We start from the raw sequence: 19,305 nt of genomic DNA on the forward strand, positions 1-19,305 counted from the left end.
TAAAATAGTGTGATCCAATTTTTAAAAATTCTTTATTAATTACACTTTATTCACGTTGTATCCCCCCTATGGTTCCCTCCCTCCTCTCGTCCTTCCCTTCCTCAGCCCTCTACACACATGCCCCTCCTCAAATCCACTAATAGGTGAGGTCTTCTTTTCCTTCCTTCTGTTCCTAGTCAATTATGTCTCATCAGGAGTGGCTGCATTGTCTTCTTTTGTGGCCTGGTAAGGCTGTTCCTCCTTCAGGGGGAGGTGATTAAAGAGCAGGCCAATCAGTTCATGTCAGAGACAGTCCCTGTTCCTATTACTATGGAACCCACTTGGATACTGAACTACCATGGGCTACATCTGTGCAAGGGTCTTAGGTTATCTCCATTCATAGTCTTTGGTTGGATTATCAGTCTCAGGAAAGACCCCTGTGCTCAGATTTTTTTGGTTCTGTTACTCTCCTTGTGGAGTTCCTGTCCTCTCCAGATATTACTGTTTCCCACTTCTTTCCTAAGATTCCCTGAACTCTGCCCAAAGGTTGCCTATAAGTCTCAACATCTACATTGATAAGTCTGCAGGGCAGAGCTTTTCAGAGGTCCTCTGTGTCAGGCTCCTGACTTGTTCCCTCTTTCTCCTTCTTCTGATGTCCATCCTCTTTGCCTTTCCAGATAGGAATTAAGCAATTTAGTAAGAGTCCTCCCTCTTGATTAGTTTCTTTAGGTGTACAGAATTTAGTAGGTTTGTTCTATATTATATGTCTATATGAGTGAGACAAAGATACCAAAACCATTCAATGGAAAAAAGACAGCATCTTCAACAAATGGTGCTGGTCTAACTGGATGCCTACCTGTAGAAAAAATGCAAATAGATCCATACTTATCACCCTGCACAAAACTAAAGTCCAAGTGGATCAAAGACCTTAATATAAAACCAGACATACTAAACCACTTAGAAGAAAAAGTGGGGAAGAGCCTTGAACTCATTGGCACAGGAGACAACTTCCTGAACAGAACACCAACAGCACAGGCTCTAAGAGTAACAATCAATAAATGGGACCTCATGAAACTGAAAAAACTTCTGTAAAGCAAAGGACACTGTAGTCAGAACAAAACGACTGCCTACAGATTGGGAAAGGATCTTCACCAAACCTATATCAGACAGAGGACTAATATCCAGAATATATAAAGAACTCAAGAAGTTAAACAGCAACAAATCAAGTAATCCAATTAAAAAACGGGGTACAGAGCTAAACAGAGAATTCTCAATAGAGGAATATTGACTGGCAAAGAAACACTTAAAGAAATGTCCAGCGTCCTTAGTCATTAGGGAAATGCAAATCAAATGACCCTAAGATTTCACCTTACACCCATCAGAATGGCTAAGATCAAAAACTCAAGTGACATCACAAGCTGAAGAGGTTGTGGAGAAAGGGGAACCCTCCTCCACTGCTGGTGGGAATGTAAACTTGTACAACCACTCTGGAAATCAATCTGGTGCTTTCTCAGACAACTAGGAATATCGCTTCCTCAAGATCCAGCTATAGCACTTCTAGGCATATACCTAAAAGAAGCTCAAGTACACAATAAGGACATTAGCTCAACCATGTTTGTAGCAGCTTTATTTGTAATACCCAGAACCTGGAAACAATCCAGATGTCCCACAACGGAGGAATAGATACAGAAATTGTGGTACATCTACACAATGGAATATTACTCAGCAATAAAATACAGGGAAATCATGAAGTTTGCAGGTAAATGGTAGGAACTGGAAAAGATCATCCTGAGTGAGCTATCCCAGAAGCAGAAAGACACACACAGTATATACTCAATCTTTTTTTTTTTTTAGTACTATTGTCAAATAATTCATTGGGGATTTTAGATATGCATATAATGTATCTTGACAGTATTTAACCTATTCCTCTATCTAAATCCCACATCTATCTTTCACCTTTTAGCCTCTCCCATTTTCATTTCCCCCCTTTTTCCCTTTGAAAATAAACCACCAGTTTTAACTTTTGCTTTAGATATAATCACTGGTTGGAGTCTGTCCCTGGAGCATAGTTGATCTACCATAGGCCACACCCTTAAAGGAAACTAGCTCTCTTTTCCTCTGATGCCATCAACTGTCAAGAGTTCCTTAGCTAGATATTGGAGCTCATGATTCCTTCCTTTCTCCAAGCTGGAGGATCACTAGTTTGATCTTGTGCAAGCAACCACAGACACTGTGAGTTCATAAATGTAGTGGCCTCGTTATGTACAGAAAACCAATTTTCACTGCTCCTCGTCATCCTCTGGTCCTTCTAATTCTTCTATTAAGCTTTTGGTGAAGGGTTGTGATCTAGATATCCCATTTGTGGCTGAGTACTCCAGAGACTTTTATTTTCTATATTTGATTAGCTGCAAATTGTTGCATGAGCTATCGTCCGCTGAACAAAGAAACTTCTCTGGATTAATTTATTGGTATTTGGATATGAATTTAGAGGGTGGTTTGATATTATCATCTAGTAATATATATTATGGTATTATGTATTTGTCAAAATAATACTTGTTGGTCATACCCCTGCGAACTGTGGGTGCTATAACCATTGGGTTCTTGACCAGTTTTACAGTACCAAGCATGGGTTTCATCATGTGCAGTGGGCCTCAAATCCAATCAGAAAGTAGTTTTTTACTTCATAGCATCCATGAAACTACTGCATGCCATGGCATACCTTCCTATGATGGCCATTTTTGTTGCTCACAGTGTTGAGGAGCTATATAAAGCTCAATAAAGCCGTTGATCACTTCTCATCCCTTCTCATCCTGTGTGAAACTATTCTATATAATGGAAGTTAGCTATCTTGGAAGGTTTCTGGTTAGTACTAACATGATTTATCCATATCTTGTAACTAAAGTATGATGTACCTTCAGAAAGAGGGTCTTATTAGCAAGTTCTAATGGAACAACAAGAGCAATGGCAATACCATTTATTGATTTGCATGTCTCATGGATAACCCTGACCAACAAGTCAAAGTGAGGTATGACATAAGTGACATTGGGCTATTTATTTGGCTATGGATTCTTGAAGAAACATGACCCCTTGAATAAGGTAACCCTAATCAAACACACACACACACACACACACACAGAGAGGGAGAGAGAGAGAGAGAGAGAGAGAGAGAGAGAGAGAGAGAGCGAAATAAAATAATAGGTTTGATATGGTGTTTTTAAAAGTGCTTAGTGTTAGTCATACCTTTTTCCAACCCTTCCTCTGCCTTACCCGCCCATCTTTCCATGTAAACTTTTCTCTGTATTATTCTCCCTTTCCACTTCGTACAGTTTATCTCAACTAAGATTTTTCTTCCTGCCTGTAGTATCTGGTAGATACTTCCAAATTGTGATGTTAAAATCCATACATAATGTAATTTTTCTTTTGTTTATGAATAAAACAACCAATTATTCATATTTTCATTGCATTTAATTTTTATTTTATTTATTTGTATATTTACTCATATATTTGTATATTTGTTAATTCTCATCCTTCCAGCATTTTTGCTCATGATATTTCTTGATTTTTCCAATTATTTGAACTGTCACATTACATTATCTAAAAACCTCTATTTGGATACAGGTTTCTACCACCCAACTCCATACCCAAACTTTCCACTTCCTTCTTTAGGACCTAGCCTGATGAATATCCTTGACTACCTGATCCTCATTTTGTCACAACCTGCCAGATATAACCCAGGTTTCACAGCCAGTGATAAATCTCATCTAATCACCCATGTCTGCATAGCACCCAAACTCTAAGCTTCTGAGGAGTCCCACGTTCTTTTCTCTGGCTTAGGCTGACCATCCCCATCTTTACTGTAGCCAAGCTCTAGGCCTCCACCATCCCCACTAGATACCTAGACTTTCAACATCCTCCTCCAAACTCTAGCCTACAAGGTATCTCTTACCTCCTTATTTACACATTTTCTGCATTCCACTATATTTTGCCTGGGTCCCCTAAACAGTGTATTAGCCTTCCCAGACTTCATTGCAAAAGAACTCTAGGCTTGGGTCAGGATCTTTTCTCCCTATTCTCAGTACACAGGACTGGTCCCATCTTCCCTCCCCATCCCCCCGCCATGTCTCTCCACTACTCCACTGATTGATAGGGGAGGTCCTCTCCCCTACTATCTGACCCTAGCCTATCAGGTCTCATCAGGACTGTCTGGATCCTCTTTCTGTGTGGCCTAGTAAGGTCACCTCACCTTGGGGAGGTGATCAAAGAGCAGGCAACCAAGTTCATGCCAGTGACTGCTCCTGATCCACTTACTAGGCAATCCCCATGGAGACTGAGCTGCCCTTGGGCTACGCCTGCGCAGGGGATCTAGGTCCTCTCCATGCATGGTCTTTGATTGATTTAGCAGTCTCTGTAGCAATCCCTCAGGCCCAGATCATTTGGCTCTTGTTGGTCTTCTTGTGACGCTCCTGTCCCTCCAGGTCTTTCTTTTTTAAATTAATTTATTTTTTGATCAATTACATTTTATTCACTCTGGATCCCAGCTGTAACCCCATCCTTCATCTTCTCCCTCATCTTCTCCTATATCCCTCCCCAAGTTCACTGATAGGGGTGGTCCTCCTACATTTCTGTCTGACCCTAGCCTATCAGGTCTCATTAAGACTAGCTGCATTGTCTTCCTCTGTGGCCTGGTAAGGCTGCTCCTCCCTCAGAGGAAAGTGATCAAAGAACAAGCCACTGAGTTCATGTCAGAGACAGTTCCTGTTCCCATTACTAGAAAACCCACTTGGAAACTGAGCTTCCATGAGCTACATCTGTGCAGGGGTTCTAGGTTATCTCCATGCATGGTCCTTGGTTGTAGTATCAGTCTCAGAAAAGACCCCTGTCCCCAGATTTTTTTCGTTCTGTTGCTCTCCTTGGAGCTCCTGTCCCTTCTACATCTTTATGTCTCCCTCTTCTTTCATATGATTCCATGCACTCTGACCAAAGTTTGGCTATGAGTCTCAGCATCTGCTTTGATTCCCTACTGGGTAGAGTCTTTCAGAGACCATCCATGGTAGGATCCTGTCCTGTTCCCTGTTTTCTCCAACTTCTGATATTTATCCTGTTTGCCATTCTTAATGAGGATTAAGCATCTTCCCTAGGGTCCTCCTTGTTGTTTAGCTTCTTTAGGACTATAGATTTTAGTATGTTTATCCTATATTGTATGGCTAATATCCACTTATAAGTGAGTATATGCCATGTGCTTCATGCAAAACAAAGGATACTGCTAATAGAACAAAACAACAGCCTACACATTGGAAAAATATCTTCACCAACTCTACATCTAACAGAGGACTAATATCCAGAATATATAAAGAACTCAAGAAGCTAAACACCAACAAACCATGTAATCCAATTAAAAAAAATGGGATACAGAGCTAAACAGAATTCTCAGCAGAGGAATATCAAATGACAGAGAAACACTTTTTTCTGTCTATCTCTTTCATTGTTTTTTATTAAATTTTTATTTTTTATATTAGTTACAATTTATTCACTTTGTATCCCAGCTGTAGTCCTCTCCCTCCTCCCCTTCCAATCTCACCCTCTCTCCTTCATCTCCTTCTATGCTCTTCTCCAAGTCCATGGATAGGGAAGATCTTCCTCTCCTTCCATCTGACCCTAGCTGATCCGGTCTCATCAGGACTGGCTGCATTGTCCTCTGTGGCCTGACAAGGCTGCACCACCACATGGGGGAGGCAGTCAAAGAACTAGCCACTGAGTTCATGTCAGACACAGTCCCTGTTCCCCTTACTAGGGAAATGCTTGGGCACTGAGCTGCCATGAGCTACATCTGAGCAGGGGTTTTAGATTATATGAATGGTTCCTGAATGGAGTATCAGTTTCAGGAAAGATCCCTGTGCCCAGATATTTTGGTTCTGTTGCTCTCCTTGTGGAGGTCCTGTCCTCTCCACGTCTTACAACTTCCCCCTTCTTTCCGTGCACTCTGCCTTAAGTTTGGTTATGAGTCTCAGCATCTGCTTTGATACAATGCTAGGTAGAGTCTTTCAGAGGTCTTCTGTGGTAGGCTCCTGTCCTGTTTCCTGTTTTCTCCTTTTTCCAATGTGCCTCCTGTTTGCCTTTCTGAGTGAGGCTTGATCATCTTACCCAGGGTCCTCCTTCTAGCTCACCTTCTTTAGGTATTCAGATTTTTGTAGGTTTATTCTATATTATATGTCTAGTATCCACTTATGAGTATACGCCATGTGTGTCTTTCTGCTTCTGGGATACCTCACTCAGGATGATCTTTCCTAGTTACCACCATTTACCTGTAAATTTCATGATTTCCTTGTTTTTAATTGCTGAATAGTATTCCATTGTGTAAAAATACCACAATTTCTGTATCCATTCCTCCACTGAGGGACATCTGGGTTGTTTCCAGCTTCTGGCTATTACAAATAAAGCTGCTATGAACATGGTTGAACAAATGTCCTTGTGTACTTGAGCATATTTTTGACATATGCTTCGGAGTGGTATAGCTGGATCTTGAGGAAGCGCTATTCCTAATTGTGTAAGAAAGCGCCAGATTGATTTCCAAAGTGGTTGTACAAGTTTACATTCCCACCAGCAATGGAGGAGGGTTCTCCTTTCTCAACATCTTCTCCATCATGTGTTGTCACTTGAGTTTTTGATCTTAGCCATTCTGATGGGTATAAGGTGAAATCTCAGGGTCATTTTGATTTGCATTTCCCTGATAGCTAAGGACATTAAGCATTTCTTTAAGTGTTTCTCTGCCATTTTATATTCCTCTACATATTCCTCTACAGAGAATTCTCTGTTTAGCTCTGTACCCCATTTTTATCGGATTACTAGATTTGTTGCTTTTTAACTCTTTTAGTTCTTTATATATTTGGATATTAGCCCTCTGTCAGATGTAGGTTTGGTGAAGAGCCTTTCCCAGTCTGTAGGCTGTCATTTTGTTCTGACAACAGTGTCCTTTGCTTTACAGAAGCTTTTCAGTTTCATGAAGTCCTGTTTATTGATTGTTGATCTTAGAGCAGAGAAACACTTAAAGAAATGCCCAATTTCTTTAGTCATCAGGGAAATGGAAATCAAAACGACCCTGAAATTCTACTTTACACCGATAAGAATGGCTAAAATAAAAAACTCAAGTGACTCCATCGTAGTATCGATTTCTCCAGTCCAATTACCTAAAATATAGCTCGACAATTGTTTAGACAGATTTGCAGCACAGGAAAAATTCTCATGTTGTATGCTAGTGACACAAAGTCCAGCATACTTTCATTGACAGCCAGGTTGAGCGATTTGCCATAGGGTATCAATTTGCTCCTGCAAGAGGTCAATCCTCTGATTGAACACCATCAAGCTTCCTTTTAGTTGAGCATTAATTCCTTTATGTACAACTAAGGCATGAGCTACATTGGCTAAATGATTATTCAGGGTCTGAGCAGTCTGCCCAGAATGACTCATGGCTAATGCCCTGGTGGTAGATCCAACAGCCGTCAATGAGATGGTGGTAACAATGGTGGCTGTAGTTCCAAGATCCCTTTTCTGTCTGAAGAGAGTCATAGCGTGAGGGGCATCAATGGGCACAGGCACCCAGTGAGGCATGCGAGTAACCAGGGAATACCTAAATTTACTAGCATTCCAGCATTGGGCAAAAAAGCAAGTATCATTACCACAATTACTTGGCTCTATCTGGCTAATAATGAATAAAAATGGGGGATATAGAAAAACAGGTGTGGGCTTATAGGAAATATTATGAGAAGCCTTAACCCCTCGTTGGAACATCCTGCGTCAGTTCTAGAACTAGCAGTGGTGGTGTCCGAGGTCTGAGTAGGTTCAGGAGACCATTGCCCCCAGGGGCGAGACATGCTCCATGCCAATTGACTAACTCCATGTTTTTCTCCAACTTTGAAAGTCATTTAAGGTTCTTAAATTATTTTTTCCCTTTTTTCTTAAATTTCTCATCAATTACACTTTATTCATTCTGCATCCCCCCATAAGCCCCTCCCTCCTCTCCTCCCAATCCCACCCTCCCTCCTCCCTCTGCTTGCATGCCACTCCCCAAGTCCACTAATAGGGGAGGTTCTCCTCTTCTTTCTGATCTTAGTCTGTCAGTTCACATCAAAAGTGGCTGTATTGTCCTCTACTGTGGCCTGGTAAGGCTGCTCCCCCCCCCCCCCAGAGGGAGGTGATCAAAGAGCAGGCCAATCAGATTATGTCAGAGGCAGTCCCTCTTCACATTACTATGTAACCCAATTGGACTCTGAACTGCCCTGGGCTATCACAGTAAATTCTACCAGAGTGGACGCAGGACTAGCCACAGGATTATCAACATGGATTGCTGCAGCCATGAATCATCTGAAGGAATGGGCGGGCATGGGAGTGTTAGCAGGCCTTCTGGTGTTGGTCTCCTTGGTTTGCCTGTGGTATATATGCAAGATTAGAGTCTCACAACAGTGTGATGCAGCCATGATCATTCAGGCCTTTACAGCCATTGAAGCAGGACATTCTCCCCAAGCATGGTTGGCTACCATAAAAAGCCAAAATGTTAAGCTCAGGATGCGAGGCTAAGCACTGCACTCAGGGTCAGCCGCTTTGGACCCAGAGAAGAGCATGTCTGATTGCATGCGGGTTGATGCCCCAGGTCCCGCCTCTGAGAAAAAGGTATCGGACGGGTCTGATGCTCTTTGGGTGGATGACACCTAACTGAACATCTGTACAAAGTCCCAATTTATTTCTAATATCAGAGATCAGACCTCTACTCTTGCCTGATGCATCTAAAACAAAAAGGGGGAACTGTAGAGAGCTGCGGAATGCTATGCCTTAAAGATGGAGCTGGTTTCCGCCTTCCACCTTCCCGATGGTGAGTGCTCTCTGTCACGAACAACTCCACATTTGGCTAAGGCCGAGGATCTGGCTTGCTTCCATGTATGTGAACCTATCTGCATTGCCCCCGTGGCACGCCTGGGTTGGCTACCCAGAGGCTATTTAAGCTGTGAGCTGGCTTTCCCCGGGGTCCAAGGATTGTTCAATGTTCCTGAATAAACTGCATTGAAAAAAAAAAAAACCTCAAGTGACTGCACATGCTGGAGAGGTTGTGGAGAAAGAGAAACCCTCCTCCATTGCTGGTGGGAGTGCAAATTTGTACAAATACTTTGGAAATCAATCTGGTAGTTTCTCAGAAAACTGGGAACAGCTCCACCTCAAAACCCAGCTATAACACTCTTGGGCATATACCCAAAATATGCTCCACCATACAGGAAGGACATTTGCTCAACTATGTTCATAGCAGCTTTATTCATAATCAGAATCTGGAAACAACATAGACGTGCCTCATTTGAGGAATGTATAAAAAAATTGTGGTACATTTACACAATGGTATACTATTTAGCCATTAAAAACAAGGAAATCGTGAAAGTTCCAGGCAAATGGATGGACCTAGAAAAGATCATCCTGCATGAGGTAACCCAGAACCAGAAAGGCAGACATGGTCTATACTCACTTATGGGGGGATATTAGCCATGTAATATAGGAGAGTACATTAAAGACTCTCTCAGGTACATGTGATATTTTGAATTGAGAAATACTAAAGTGAAACTTGCTTCACTAGGACAATGGTTAGTGAGTGAGGCCTGCTATTAAGAAGACACCAGCATCAGTGAGGCAAAATCTTCTGAAAAGTGTTTCCTCAGTTTCAGCACACAGAATCTGTGGTCCATAGGGGACCAAGGCTTTGTCTTGTGCTGGCAGCCAGACTTGGCAATGTGGAAGAGTTTCCCATATAGTACGGGTTCTGAATTCAAGAAGAGGTCATGAAGAGCAGCTGAGGCTTGGCATCGTGAAGAAGAGGCCATTGGTGAATGTGCAACCTCAGCTGAAGTAGAAGCCAAAGGACTGAAGGGGCCATAGAGAGAAGTTGAAGCTTTACACAAGTGGCAATGTTAGAGTCTCCAGAGAGAGAGTCAGGAAAGGCTATGTGAAGGTGCAGCCCAGTTGCTTTGAAGACCCAAGATTCTGGAGATGTCAGTGTCATGAAAAGACCACCAGGGACAGCAGCAGCTGTGGTGTGGAGCTGGCCTAAGCCTGGGTGTGTCTCAGCAGAGGCAGCATGGGCTTCCCTCAGTCTTGAGTTTCTCCAGACCTACTCAGTCATGGTCAGGCCGAGGATCATTATTCTGGGCCCTACTTGAAACTGGGAGCCTTAGGAGTGTGGGTGCAGAGTGGCAGGCGATTCTGGCCCAGCACAGTGAGGAAACCTGTACATGGCTTGGGCCAGGGAACAAGCCTATCCTCTGCCATGTCCTCGGGCTTCATGTGCAGCACATCTAACTGCAGCTCCACTGGGTGTCCAGGATTCAGGTTCTGGCTCTCCTGATGCCTCGCAGGGCTGTTGCTCAGCCCTCGCGGGGCTGGCGATGGCAGCTCCACTCTGCATGAGCCTAGGCAGCAGAAGGCACCATAGCCCAGGCTGATTGGCGGCACACACGTGACTGAGGAGGCTATGGCTTCCCTTAGAGCTCCGCCTCCCACCCGATCCTGTCTGGCTTCTGGCTGCCCTCAAGAACCCTGGGTGGTGGCGCCTTGCAGTGACCTGAGGGTGCTCTATTTCTGGGCTGCCCAAGGCCTTCTCTGGGGACCCAGCCTCAGGCTTAGTAGGCCTGGTCCCCAGAGGCTTCGTGTAGTGGAAGTTGTCCTAGTTTTAAATTTCAATATCATTTCATTTTTTTCCCCAAGATTTATGTCTCTATTGTGTTCTATTTTAACTGCTGAATTGACTTCCTTATTTTGTTCAGCTCCTTGTTTTGTTCTCTTGGAGTGCATTCATGCCTTTGGTTTTTTAGGGTTTTTTTTTTGGGGGGGGGTGGCATGGATTATTTGAACATAATTATAATGATTATTTCAATTTCTGTTATGGAAGTTATTCAAAATCATTCCTTTAGAATTATAGCTGAAGATATGCTATTTTCCTTGATGTTGCTTTTGTTTCCTTGCAGTTTTTCACATATCCTGTTATTTTGTTGTTTGAGCTTTTTAAAAATTTGTTTACTGTTGGTTTAATGTTCATTTTTAATGTTTTTTGAGATTAAAATATAATTAAACCATTTATTTCCCTTCCCTTTCTTTTTTCCAACCCTTCTAATTTTTAATTATTACAAACCTACAGACAGTTCTTTCTTTTAAACATATTTGTGAGTATGTGTATGTTGAGTCCTCATGCATGTTACCTGGCTGGGTTTTTCCTTCATTTTTTTTTTTTAATTCAAGCCTTCTTTCGGTTTGATTGTTTACAATAGAGAACTAGGTTGTATAGGGCATGAGATGTTGATTTTCTGTAGGTGATTGGTATTTCTCCTAAGGCTTAATTCCTTGTCTTCCTGTTAGGGTTTAAGAAAATGCTGATAGAGATGTGTGACCTATGAATTATGCAGGTGAAGCTGGGTTTGAGACACTTGCTAGCATCTGTACCATACACTCACTTTTAACTTCTTCCATCAGAATTTTGTTGTCTTCAGAACTCCTGAGTGCACTGACTTACAAACTGTCATTCTGAAACGACACCCAATAATATAGGTTGTTTAACAAGGAATAAAGTGGGTTAGACCTTGTGATGGTTTGAATCAGAATGGGCCCCAAAATCTCACTATGTTTGAATACTTGGTAGGACTTTTGGGGAAGGATTATAAGGTGTGGTTTTCTTGAAGATGAGGTAGTACCAGGTGGTATTTGAGACATCAGAAACTTGAGACCTTCTTTAGCTTTTAGCCATTTTGTCTTTGGTCTTCATCTTGATCATGAGGTGAAAATGAGTTCAAATTTTAAGGCTCTGCCTGCCAAATGTTATTAATAATGCAGACAAAAAAAATAATTCTTCTAAAAGGTCAGAGTAACCTCATATCTTACCTGACTCAATGGTTTAACTACGCATGCTCTATTATCTTTGTACTCTGGAAGACGTCTAACTACCTCACTTACCTCACTTGGGACCAATGTGCCTAAAGGTCAGCTGATAATATGATGTCTTGTTAACCAAAATGAACTTAAAATGTTATACTGCTCTATCCTTGTCTTCTGGACTTGGTTTTTCCTAGTCAGCAGCACAGTTTGGCTCCTGAATCCCCTCTGTATCCCTGATCACCGTCAGTCACAGGGTGTACATTCAATAAACCATCAATATCTGACTGAGATCCACATCTGAGTGGTTTGTGCAGCTATTCTTGGATTATAACACCATCAACAGCAGTTTACTTTCTGACCCTGCTTGTGGTTTAATATGTGATCTCTCACTTGTTCTTGCTCCTATGCCTTCACGCCACTGTCATGGATCCTAACTTTTTGTAACTGTAAACCCAGTTAAATGCTTTCCTTTATAAATTTCCGTGTTTTATCACAGCAATGTAAAAGTAACTAACACTGAAGTGGATGTAGGAACTCTGAGGCACCTGACCACACTGGTTTTTGGAAGATGTGGAAGATTTAGGGGATTTGGACTACACAAGCGGTCAGTGCCAGGAAGACAGCTGAGAGCTGTGGGGACGGAGGAGGCCCAATCCCAGAGGCTTCAGGGGGAGGAAGGACTTTCACAAGTAAGTAGGCTGAAGGCCATTCCTGTGATACTTTGGGATAGGACATGGCAGCTTTGGACCATTCTTTAGAGCTTGCCTGACGCTATAAACTGAAAAGTAATTGTCATGGTAAAAAGCAGAAGACATCACCTCAGGCAAGAGGCCATGAGATCACATATTCAAAGACATGCATGAAGCAGAAAGAGTTGGGTGTAGGGTGAGGCTTTATTACTTCAAAGCCCATTAATGCAGTTTCTTCAGCCAAGCTCTACCTTCTAATCCTCCTCCCCAAAGAGCTATCACCTAAGAATGCAGAAATTCCTTACCTCTGCCTGTACTTGGCACGTAGTAATTAACTTTTCTTCTACCAGTTTTAAAGTGTGTGGTCTTATATTGAGGTTCTTGATCTATTTTGAGTTGACATGTATAGGTTAAGGGATCGATAAGAGTGTAGTTTTACTCCTGTACATGTACACATCCAGTTTTCCTAATACCACGTTTTAATATAATGTCTTTCCTCTAATGTATGGTATTTATGGGGCATCTTTTTTTTAAAGCAGGTGGCTGTAAATGTATGATCTCTAATCTGCATCTTTTATTATTTTCCATTGATCTGTGTATCTGCTTTTGTGCCAGTACCATAGTATTTCCATTAATATAGTCCTTTACAATAGCTTGAGATTGGGTGTGATACTGCCTCTAGCATTCTTTTTTTTTTTAAATTTTTTTCCTTTTTATTTTTTTTTCACTTTATTCATTTTGTATCCCCCCCTAAGCCCCTCCCTCCACCCCTCCCGACTCCACCCTCCCTCCCCTTTCTGCATTCATGCCCCTCCTTAAGTCCACTGATAGGGGAGGTTCTCCTCTCCTTTCTGATCTTAGTCTATCAGTTCTCATCAAAAGTGGCTGCATTGTCCTCTTCTGTGGCCTGGTAAGGCTGCTCCCCCCTCAAGGGGAGGTGATCAAAGAGCAGGCCAATCAGATTATGTCAGAAGCAGTCCCTCTTCCCATTACTATGTAACCCACTTGGACACTGAACTGCCCTGGGCTACATCTGTGCAGGGGTTCTAGGTTATCTCCATGAATAGTCCTTGGTTGGAATATGAGTGTCTGGGAAGTTCCCTGTGTTAAAATTTTCTTATTCTGTTGCTCTCCTTGTGGAGTTCCTGTCCTCTCCAGCTCTAACTATTTCCCACTTCTTACATAAAATTCCATTCACTCTGCCCGACAGTTGGCCATCAGGCTCAGCATCTGCTTTGATAGTCTGCAGGGCAGAGGCTTTCAGAGGCCCTCTGTGGCAGGTTCTGAGGTTGTTTCCTGTTTTCTTCTTCTGTTTTTTGCCTCTAGCATTCTTAAACAATTTTCTTATCTTTCAAATTTTCTAATTCTTGAATGTTTTACAAGTTAATTTATATATAAATTATATGTTGAGGATGTACTCAAAATTGTTTATGAATTATTCTTTGAAAATTGCCACAAATTTTGACACTAATAAGAATGATTGGGAGCAATGTAGAAAAAGGTAAGATGCTTTCAAAAAGATATTCCTAACCTCATTGAATCACCACTAGTACACCAAGAACTTCATGGCTGTTATAATCAAGACACCGCCCAGACAGAAACACAGCTCATTACAAAGCCAAGAATGAATTGCAAGCATCTCTCTTGGTTATGGTAAAGTGGCAATAGCCTCATCTTTTAATAACTCCCACTGTGATTTACATTCCCAGTACTCCATAAAAAAGTCTGTTTTCAATAATTGGTCCACATATTTAAAAAGAGTGAAAGATAGTCTTTGGAATGGTATCCAGGCCATTAAAGAAAATAAAAAGCAAAGTTTTCAATTTTAAATACTACTTTGAATATGATTATTTTTCATACTTTATGTTAGGAAAGGTAAGTGAAAATATTATAATAATTATTATTGTAATATTTATTATTGTAATAATAATTATTATAATTTATTACGGTGAGGATGGTATTTTAATAAATTGTGTTGGTCAGAATAAAGGTTTTAGTCTTTGAGATATTGAAGCCTCCAACTGAGAGGTAATGTAACATCACTTCATAGAAGCATGGGATGAAAAATTCCCATAAAATTGAAGGAAAATATATTCTCAAGATTATACTGCAGAAAAAAAAATGCTATTAGATTGGCAAAGACCAATTATGATTAATAAAAGAAAAGTTACATGATCATTTAGAAAGCTTATATAGTTGAAAATAACAGAAAATCTAGTGTCATATAAGATTTTAAAAATTAGGACTAATTTATTTAAGTATTGAGATGGTTGACAGTTTAGATAAATATATGTGCATATTTATAGTCTGAGAAGGAACTGGGGGGGTCACATTGTGACATAAATCAGATATTTAGAATACCTCTGTAAAAATAATGCTTAGACGTTAAATGAAAAAAAAAGTGATCATTAAGTAAAACAGAGATATAAGATGTTTTACATTCATATCAAAGAAGAAAATGTAATAATTTAATAAATTTACCATGAATATACTCCGTAGTAGGAAAAGTAACATTGCTAGTTTCAGCATAAACAAGATACAAAAAGAATACAACCCAACAAGAGATTGCAATAAATTTAAAAATATTTTCGATTGATCTATGACAAGCTTTTTTTTTACTCACAGTGGAATGTATTTGAATTCAAGCAATCAGATAACTCTAAAGATGTAATTAACATATTTCATTTCATAAATTTTCATTATTATCCATATAAAATCATTTATATTTATTGATCTTAAAGTTAATTTCACTTTTAAAGGTGTCACATGGAATTGATCTTAATAGTGTTTTACATAAGCCCTATATTTAGTTAATCATACATTTCTAGATTATGAGGTTTCTGCATAACAGACATTGGTTACATAAGAAAAACAGTTGTAGTTAATTGTATTTTTAAAGTTATTTTTTTGTTGTTGTTGTAATAGATCTTCTAAGAAATTCATATGAGACACATGATTCAAAGAATGTTCAATAATTTGGTTATGAAATATATCCTTTCCATTGTAGACACATGTGGTAAATTGGTATAAACCCAGATTATGTTGTCAGATTGGCTTATTTTAAACAACATTCATTCCTTTCAGTTATATAATCATAAAAAGTCAAAAATTGAACATTTTACCTTCCTTATCTGCACATGCCAACAATAATACTCCTGTATCATATCCTGTATCAGTGTTATGAGCGTTGAACACTAATGTCCATTAAACATTTCTAATGAAGCATAGCACTTAGCAATAACTTTACCACAATTAATAACATTTTATACTCCAGAAACTAGGAACAATGTCTAAAAATCCCAGTTAAGATAGTTTTTCCATTGAACATTGTAACACAGCAACAATCTAAACATGAAAATTGAGACACTGTGCTCTTTGCTCCTAAACCAGCAAATGCAAACACATACATTTACTACAAAAGCCCTTTGTGAATTGGCAACAAAACATTTGAGGACACAAGCTCAAAAACATCTGAGTCTGAGTGCAGGTTTCTTGAAATTTTCAGAACACATTGTAAAAGAATAGAGATAAAAATATTTAAATGAATTTGAAGATGCTTTCCATATATAAATTAAATTCTAACTTGTGTTGGTTTTAAAAACAATACTTTTTGTTGTTCTCCTCAGAAATACAGGGCAATGCATTTAATGTTATGATTCTATATTTATTCTATATTTTAATAACATAACTGCAAGGAATCTAAGGAACTTGAGACTATGATAAATTGGAAGGGAAAATAATAGTCATTGCCATCTAAAATTTATTTTTATTTCTATGTGAACAAATTAATGAAAAAAAGAGAGGATCTGCTGAAATATATCCATTGGTAATATAAAATGATAGAAATATAATTTTCAACCTTCCAATTTTTTCTGTCTTGTATAAGAATATTGTTTTTAAGTGATATGCTGCATAAAATCATTTCAAGTTATATTCTGATATGTTGATATGTTAAACAAAGCCTGCTCTCAAATCATCAGTTCATATTGTCAAAGAATAATAGAAATGCAAACATGACATTAACTGTGGCTTGCTTTCATTTTTCACCTTTTTGTATTTAAAGATCTTCCATAATCTTTCAGAGTTGAATAAATGGATTATGAAAATGGATCAGCTGTGACAGAATTTATTTTGGTGGGATTTTCTGGAGACTGGCAACTTCAAGCTTTCTTCTTCGTGACATTTTCTTTGATCTATGGTGCTACCGTACTGGGAAACATTCTTATTATAGTCACAGTGGCAACTACTTCTACTCTTCATTCTCCCATGTACTTTCTTCTTGGAAACCTCTCCTTCTTGGACATGTGTATTACCACTGTCACAACACCAAAGATGATCACAGACTTGCTTTCAGCATACAAAAGCATCTCTTTATGGGGCTGCATGGCTCAGATGTTCTTCATGCACTTCTTTGGTGGTGCTGAAATGACACTTTTGATAATCATGGCCTTTGACAGATATGTGGCCATATGCAAACCCTTGCACTACAAGGTAATCATGAGTCATGGGTTGCTGAACAGGCTTATTATACTCTCCTGGACAATTGGCTTCATACATACCATGAGTCAGATGGTACTGACTGCGAATTTGCCTTTCTGTGACAACAATATTATAAATAATATATTTTGTGATCTTCCCCTGGTAATCAAGCTTGCTTGTGTTGAAACATATGCTCTAGAGTTATTTGTCATTGCTGACAGTGGACTGCTCTCTTTTATCTCTTTCTTCCTCCTCCTTGTTTCATACACTGTCATTCTGGTAATTGTAAGGCACAAATCACCTGGCAGGCTTTCCAAGGCTCTGTCCACACTGTCTGCCCACATAATTGTGGTCACTCTGTTCTTTGGACCTTGTATCTTTATATATGCCTGGCCATTTGGTAGTTTTGAAAGCAATAAAATTCTTGGTGTATTTTACACCGTTATCACCCCCTTACTGAATCCTATTATTTACACACTGAGAAATCAGGAAATGAAAAAAGCTATGAGAAAATTATGGATGCAACAAGTTAACGTCATGTAAAACTTAGGGACTGAGAATTATGTAATTACCAGAACCTTGGAATATTATGGCTAGGTAAATTAAAGGCTATGAATAATGTATTATTTTTCTCTTATGCTTGAATCAGACACTAATAAAGAGAAATTGATACTAATTTATTAATGTTTCATAGGTAGCGGTGGTTTAATTTTATTTTTCAGCATTTATTATTTTGAATGTTTTTCAATAATGGACATTTCCATTTGTTTGAATTATCATATCTAAAGAAGATTTTCATTGAACCATAAACATAATAAAATCATGATGGACTGGCAGAAAATATGGTCTTTGAAGAACATATACAATATTATGTTAAGTGTTATTAATATATTAAATAAAACAATGTATTAAATATTAATAATATAAAAATTTATGTTATATATCATACTCAAAGACCACATATGGTGCCAAGTTTATATGCAAGCCACTATAATTTGTATTATGTTCCTTGGCTCATTATAATAATAATAAAATTTGATATTACACATATACCGATAATTTCAGAAAGGCCATATACGTGGATTCATGTGGCACACATTTCTGATGAGGGTAGACTAGTGTCAGGCCAGGTGGCAAGGGCCATTGGTTCACCACACTCTGGATGGCAGAGGCCAGCCCCAGGGAGGACTCAGCAGCTTCTTCAAAGGCAGGTCTTTCTGGATGCACAAACGCACAAGCCTAGCTTGAGACAAACCAGGGCCAGGGAGTACAGGAAAAGAGACCTTCCCTTCTTTCGTAAATTCCAGGACTCTGATCAAAACTCAAGGACCTGGCTCTTTCCTAAACTAACCATTCTGACTGCAGATGAACTCTGCACCATTTTCAAGGAAGGTGTCTTCCGTCGAAGAGACCCACTGCTAACTCAAGGAACTAGATCAGGGCTCTGGACAAGTTCTTCTCTCATTTTCTTCAGGCCCAGACTCTGTGGGACCTACAGGAACAACAGGTCAAAAAAGTCCAATGAGGACTGTGTGAACATCTTCATGTTTCTGTCTCAGACCAAATGTAAGTGAATGGCTCTATGCAGACGTTACTCTTAAACGGCTGCAACAGGAAGGAAATCTCCCTCAGTTGTTCCCTTGGTGTCCTCAATGAAGACCCACATTGTTAGAACAAGTTGACAGAAACAGGAGGAGAGGTGGGTCCATATTTCCAATCCTTCTCTGGCACCAAAGACCCTTCATTCCCAGGCCTCTCTCTGGCTGACCGGGACCAGAGCTGTTGTCCATTTGATTACACAGTGAGTGGGTCCTGCCTTGCCAATCCCATGGATTTGTGGAAATGTGCAAGTGTCCCATGTGTTGTTGTTACCCCCAATCTGGCTACAGCTGGAACTGGGAAGCAGGTGGACGGAAGAGATGCAGGGTGCCCAAGAAGAGCATAAGCAAGCTGTTATAAGGAAACAAGCTCTGTGGCCGTTCCTCTTCCACTTCAGGTCCTGTTAGTAACTGAAGAGCTAGAGTCCTTCCTAGTGTCCTAGTGGATTCTACACAGGGAAGCAGCCACATGAGTATATACTTTATATGAAAGCATAGTCCTCCTCTCCACAATCTAGGATGAGGTTTTCTCTTCCTGGCTGCAGGATCACCTGACACTTAACCTGGAAATGTCTGAAAGGAGAGATGAAAGAGAGAAGTATCTGAGCTCCAACCTAGGAAAAAGTCTGGGAGCCAAATTGGCTCTTTGGAGGAATTTTCTCCAG

The 19,305-nt window shown here is 39.9% G+C and overlaps 1 protein-coding gene across 1 annotated transcript; it reads left to right on the forward strand.

Annotated features, from left to right (window-relative positions):
* The first annotated feature begins 16,655 nt into the window (after positions 1 to 16,655).
* LOC110540547 (olfactory receptor 4L1-like) lies at positions 16,656 to 17,585 on the forward strand. The gene has a single exon (XM_021627305.1). It carries the CDS (start codon positions 16,656 to 16,658, stop codon positions 17,583 to 17,585), a length of 930 nt encoding a protein of 309 aa, XP_021482980.1.
* The last annotated feature ends 1,720 nt before the right edge of the window (positions 17,586 to 19,305 follow it).

This window comes from Meriones unguiculatus, chromosome 4 (genome assembly GCF_030254825.1).
Source record: "Meriones unguiculatus strain TT.TT164.6M chromosome 4, Bangor_MerUng_6.1, whole genome shotgun sequence".
In the NCBI taxonomy this organism is placed as follows: domain Eukaryota; kingdom Metazoa; phylum Chordata; class Mammalia; order Rodentia; family Muridae; genus Meriones; species Meriones unguiculatus.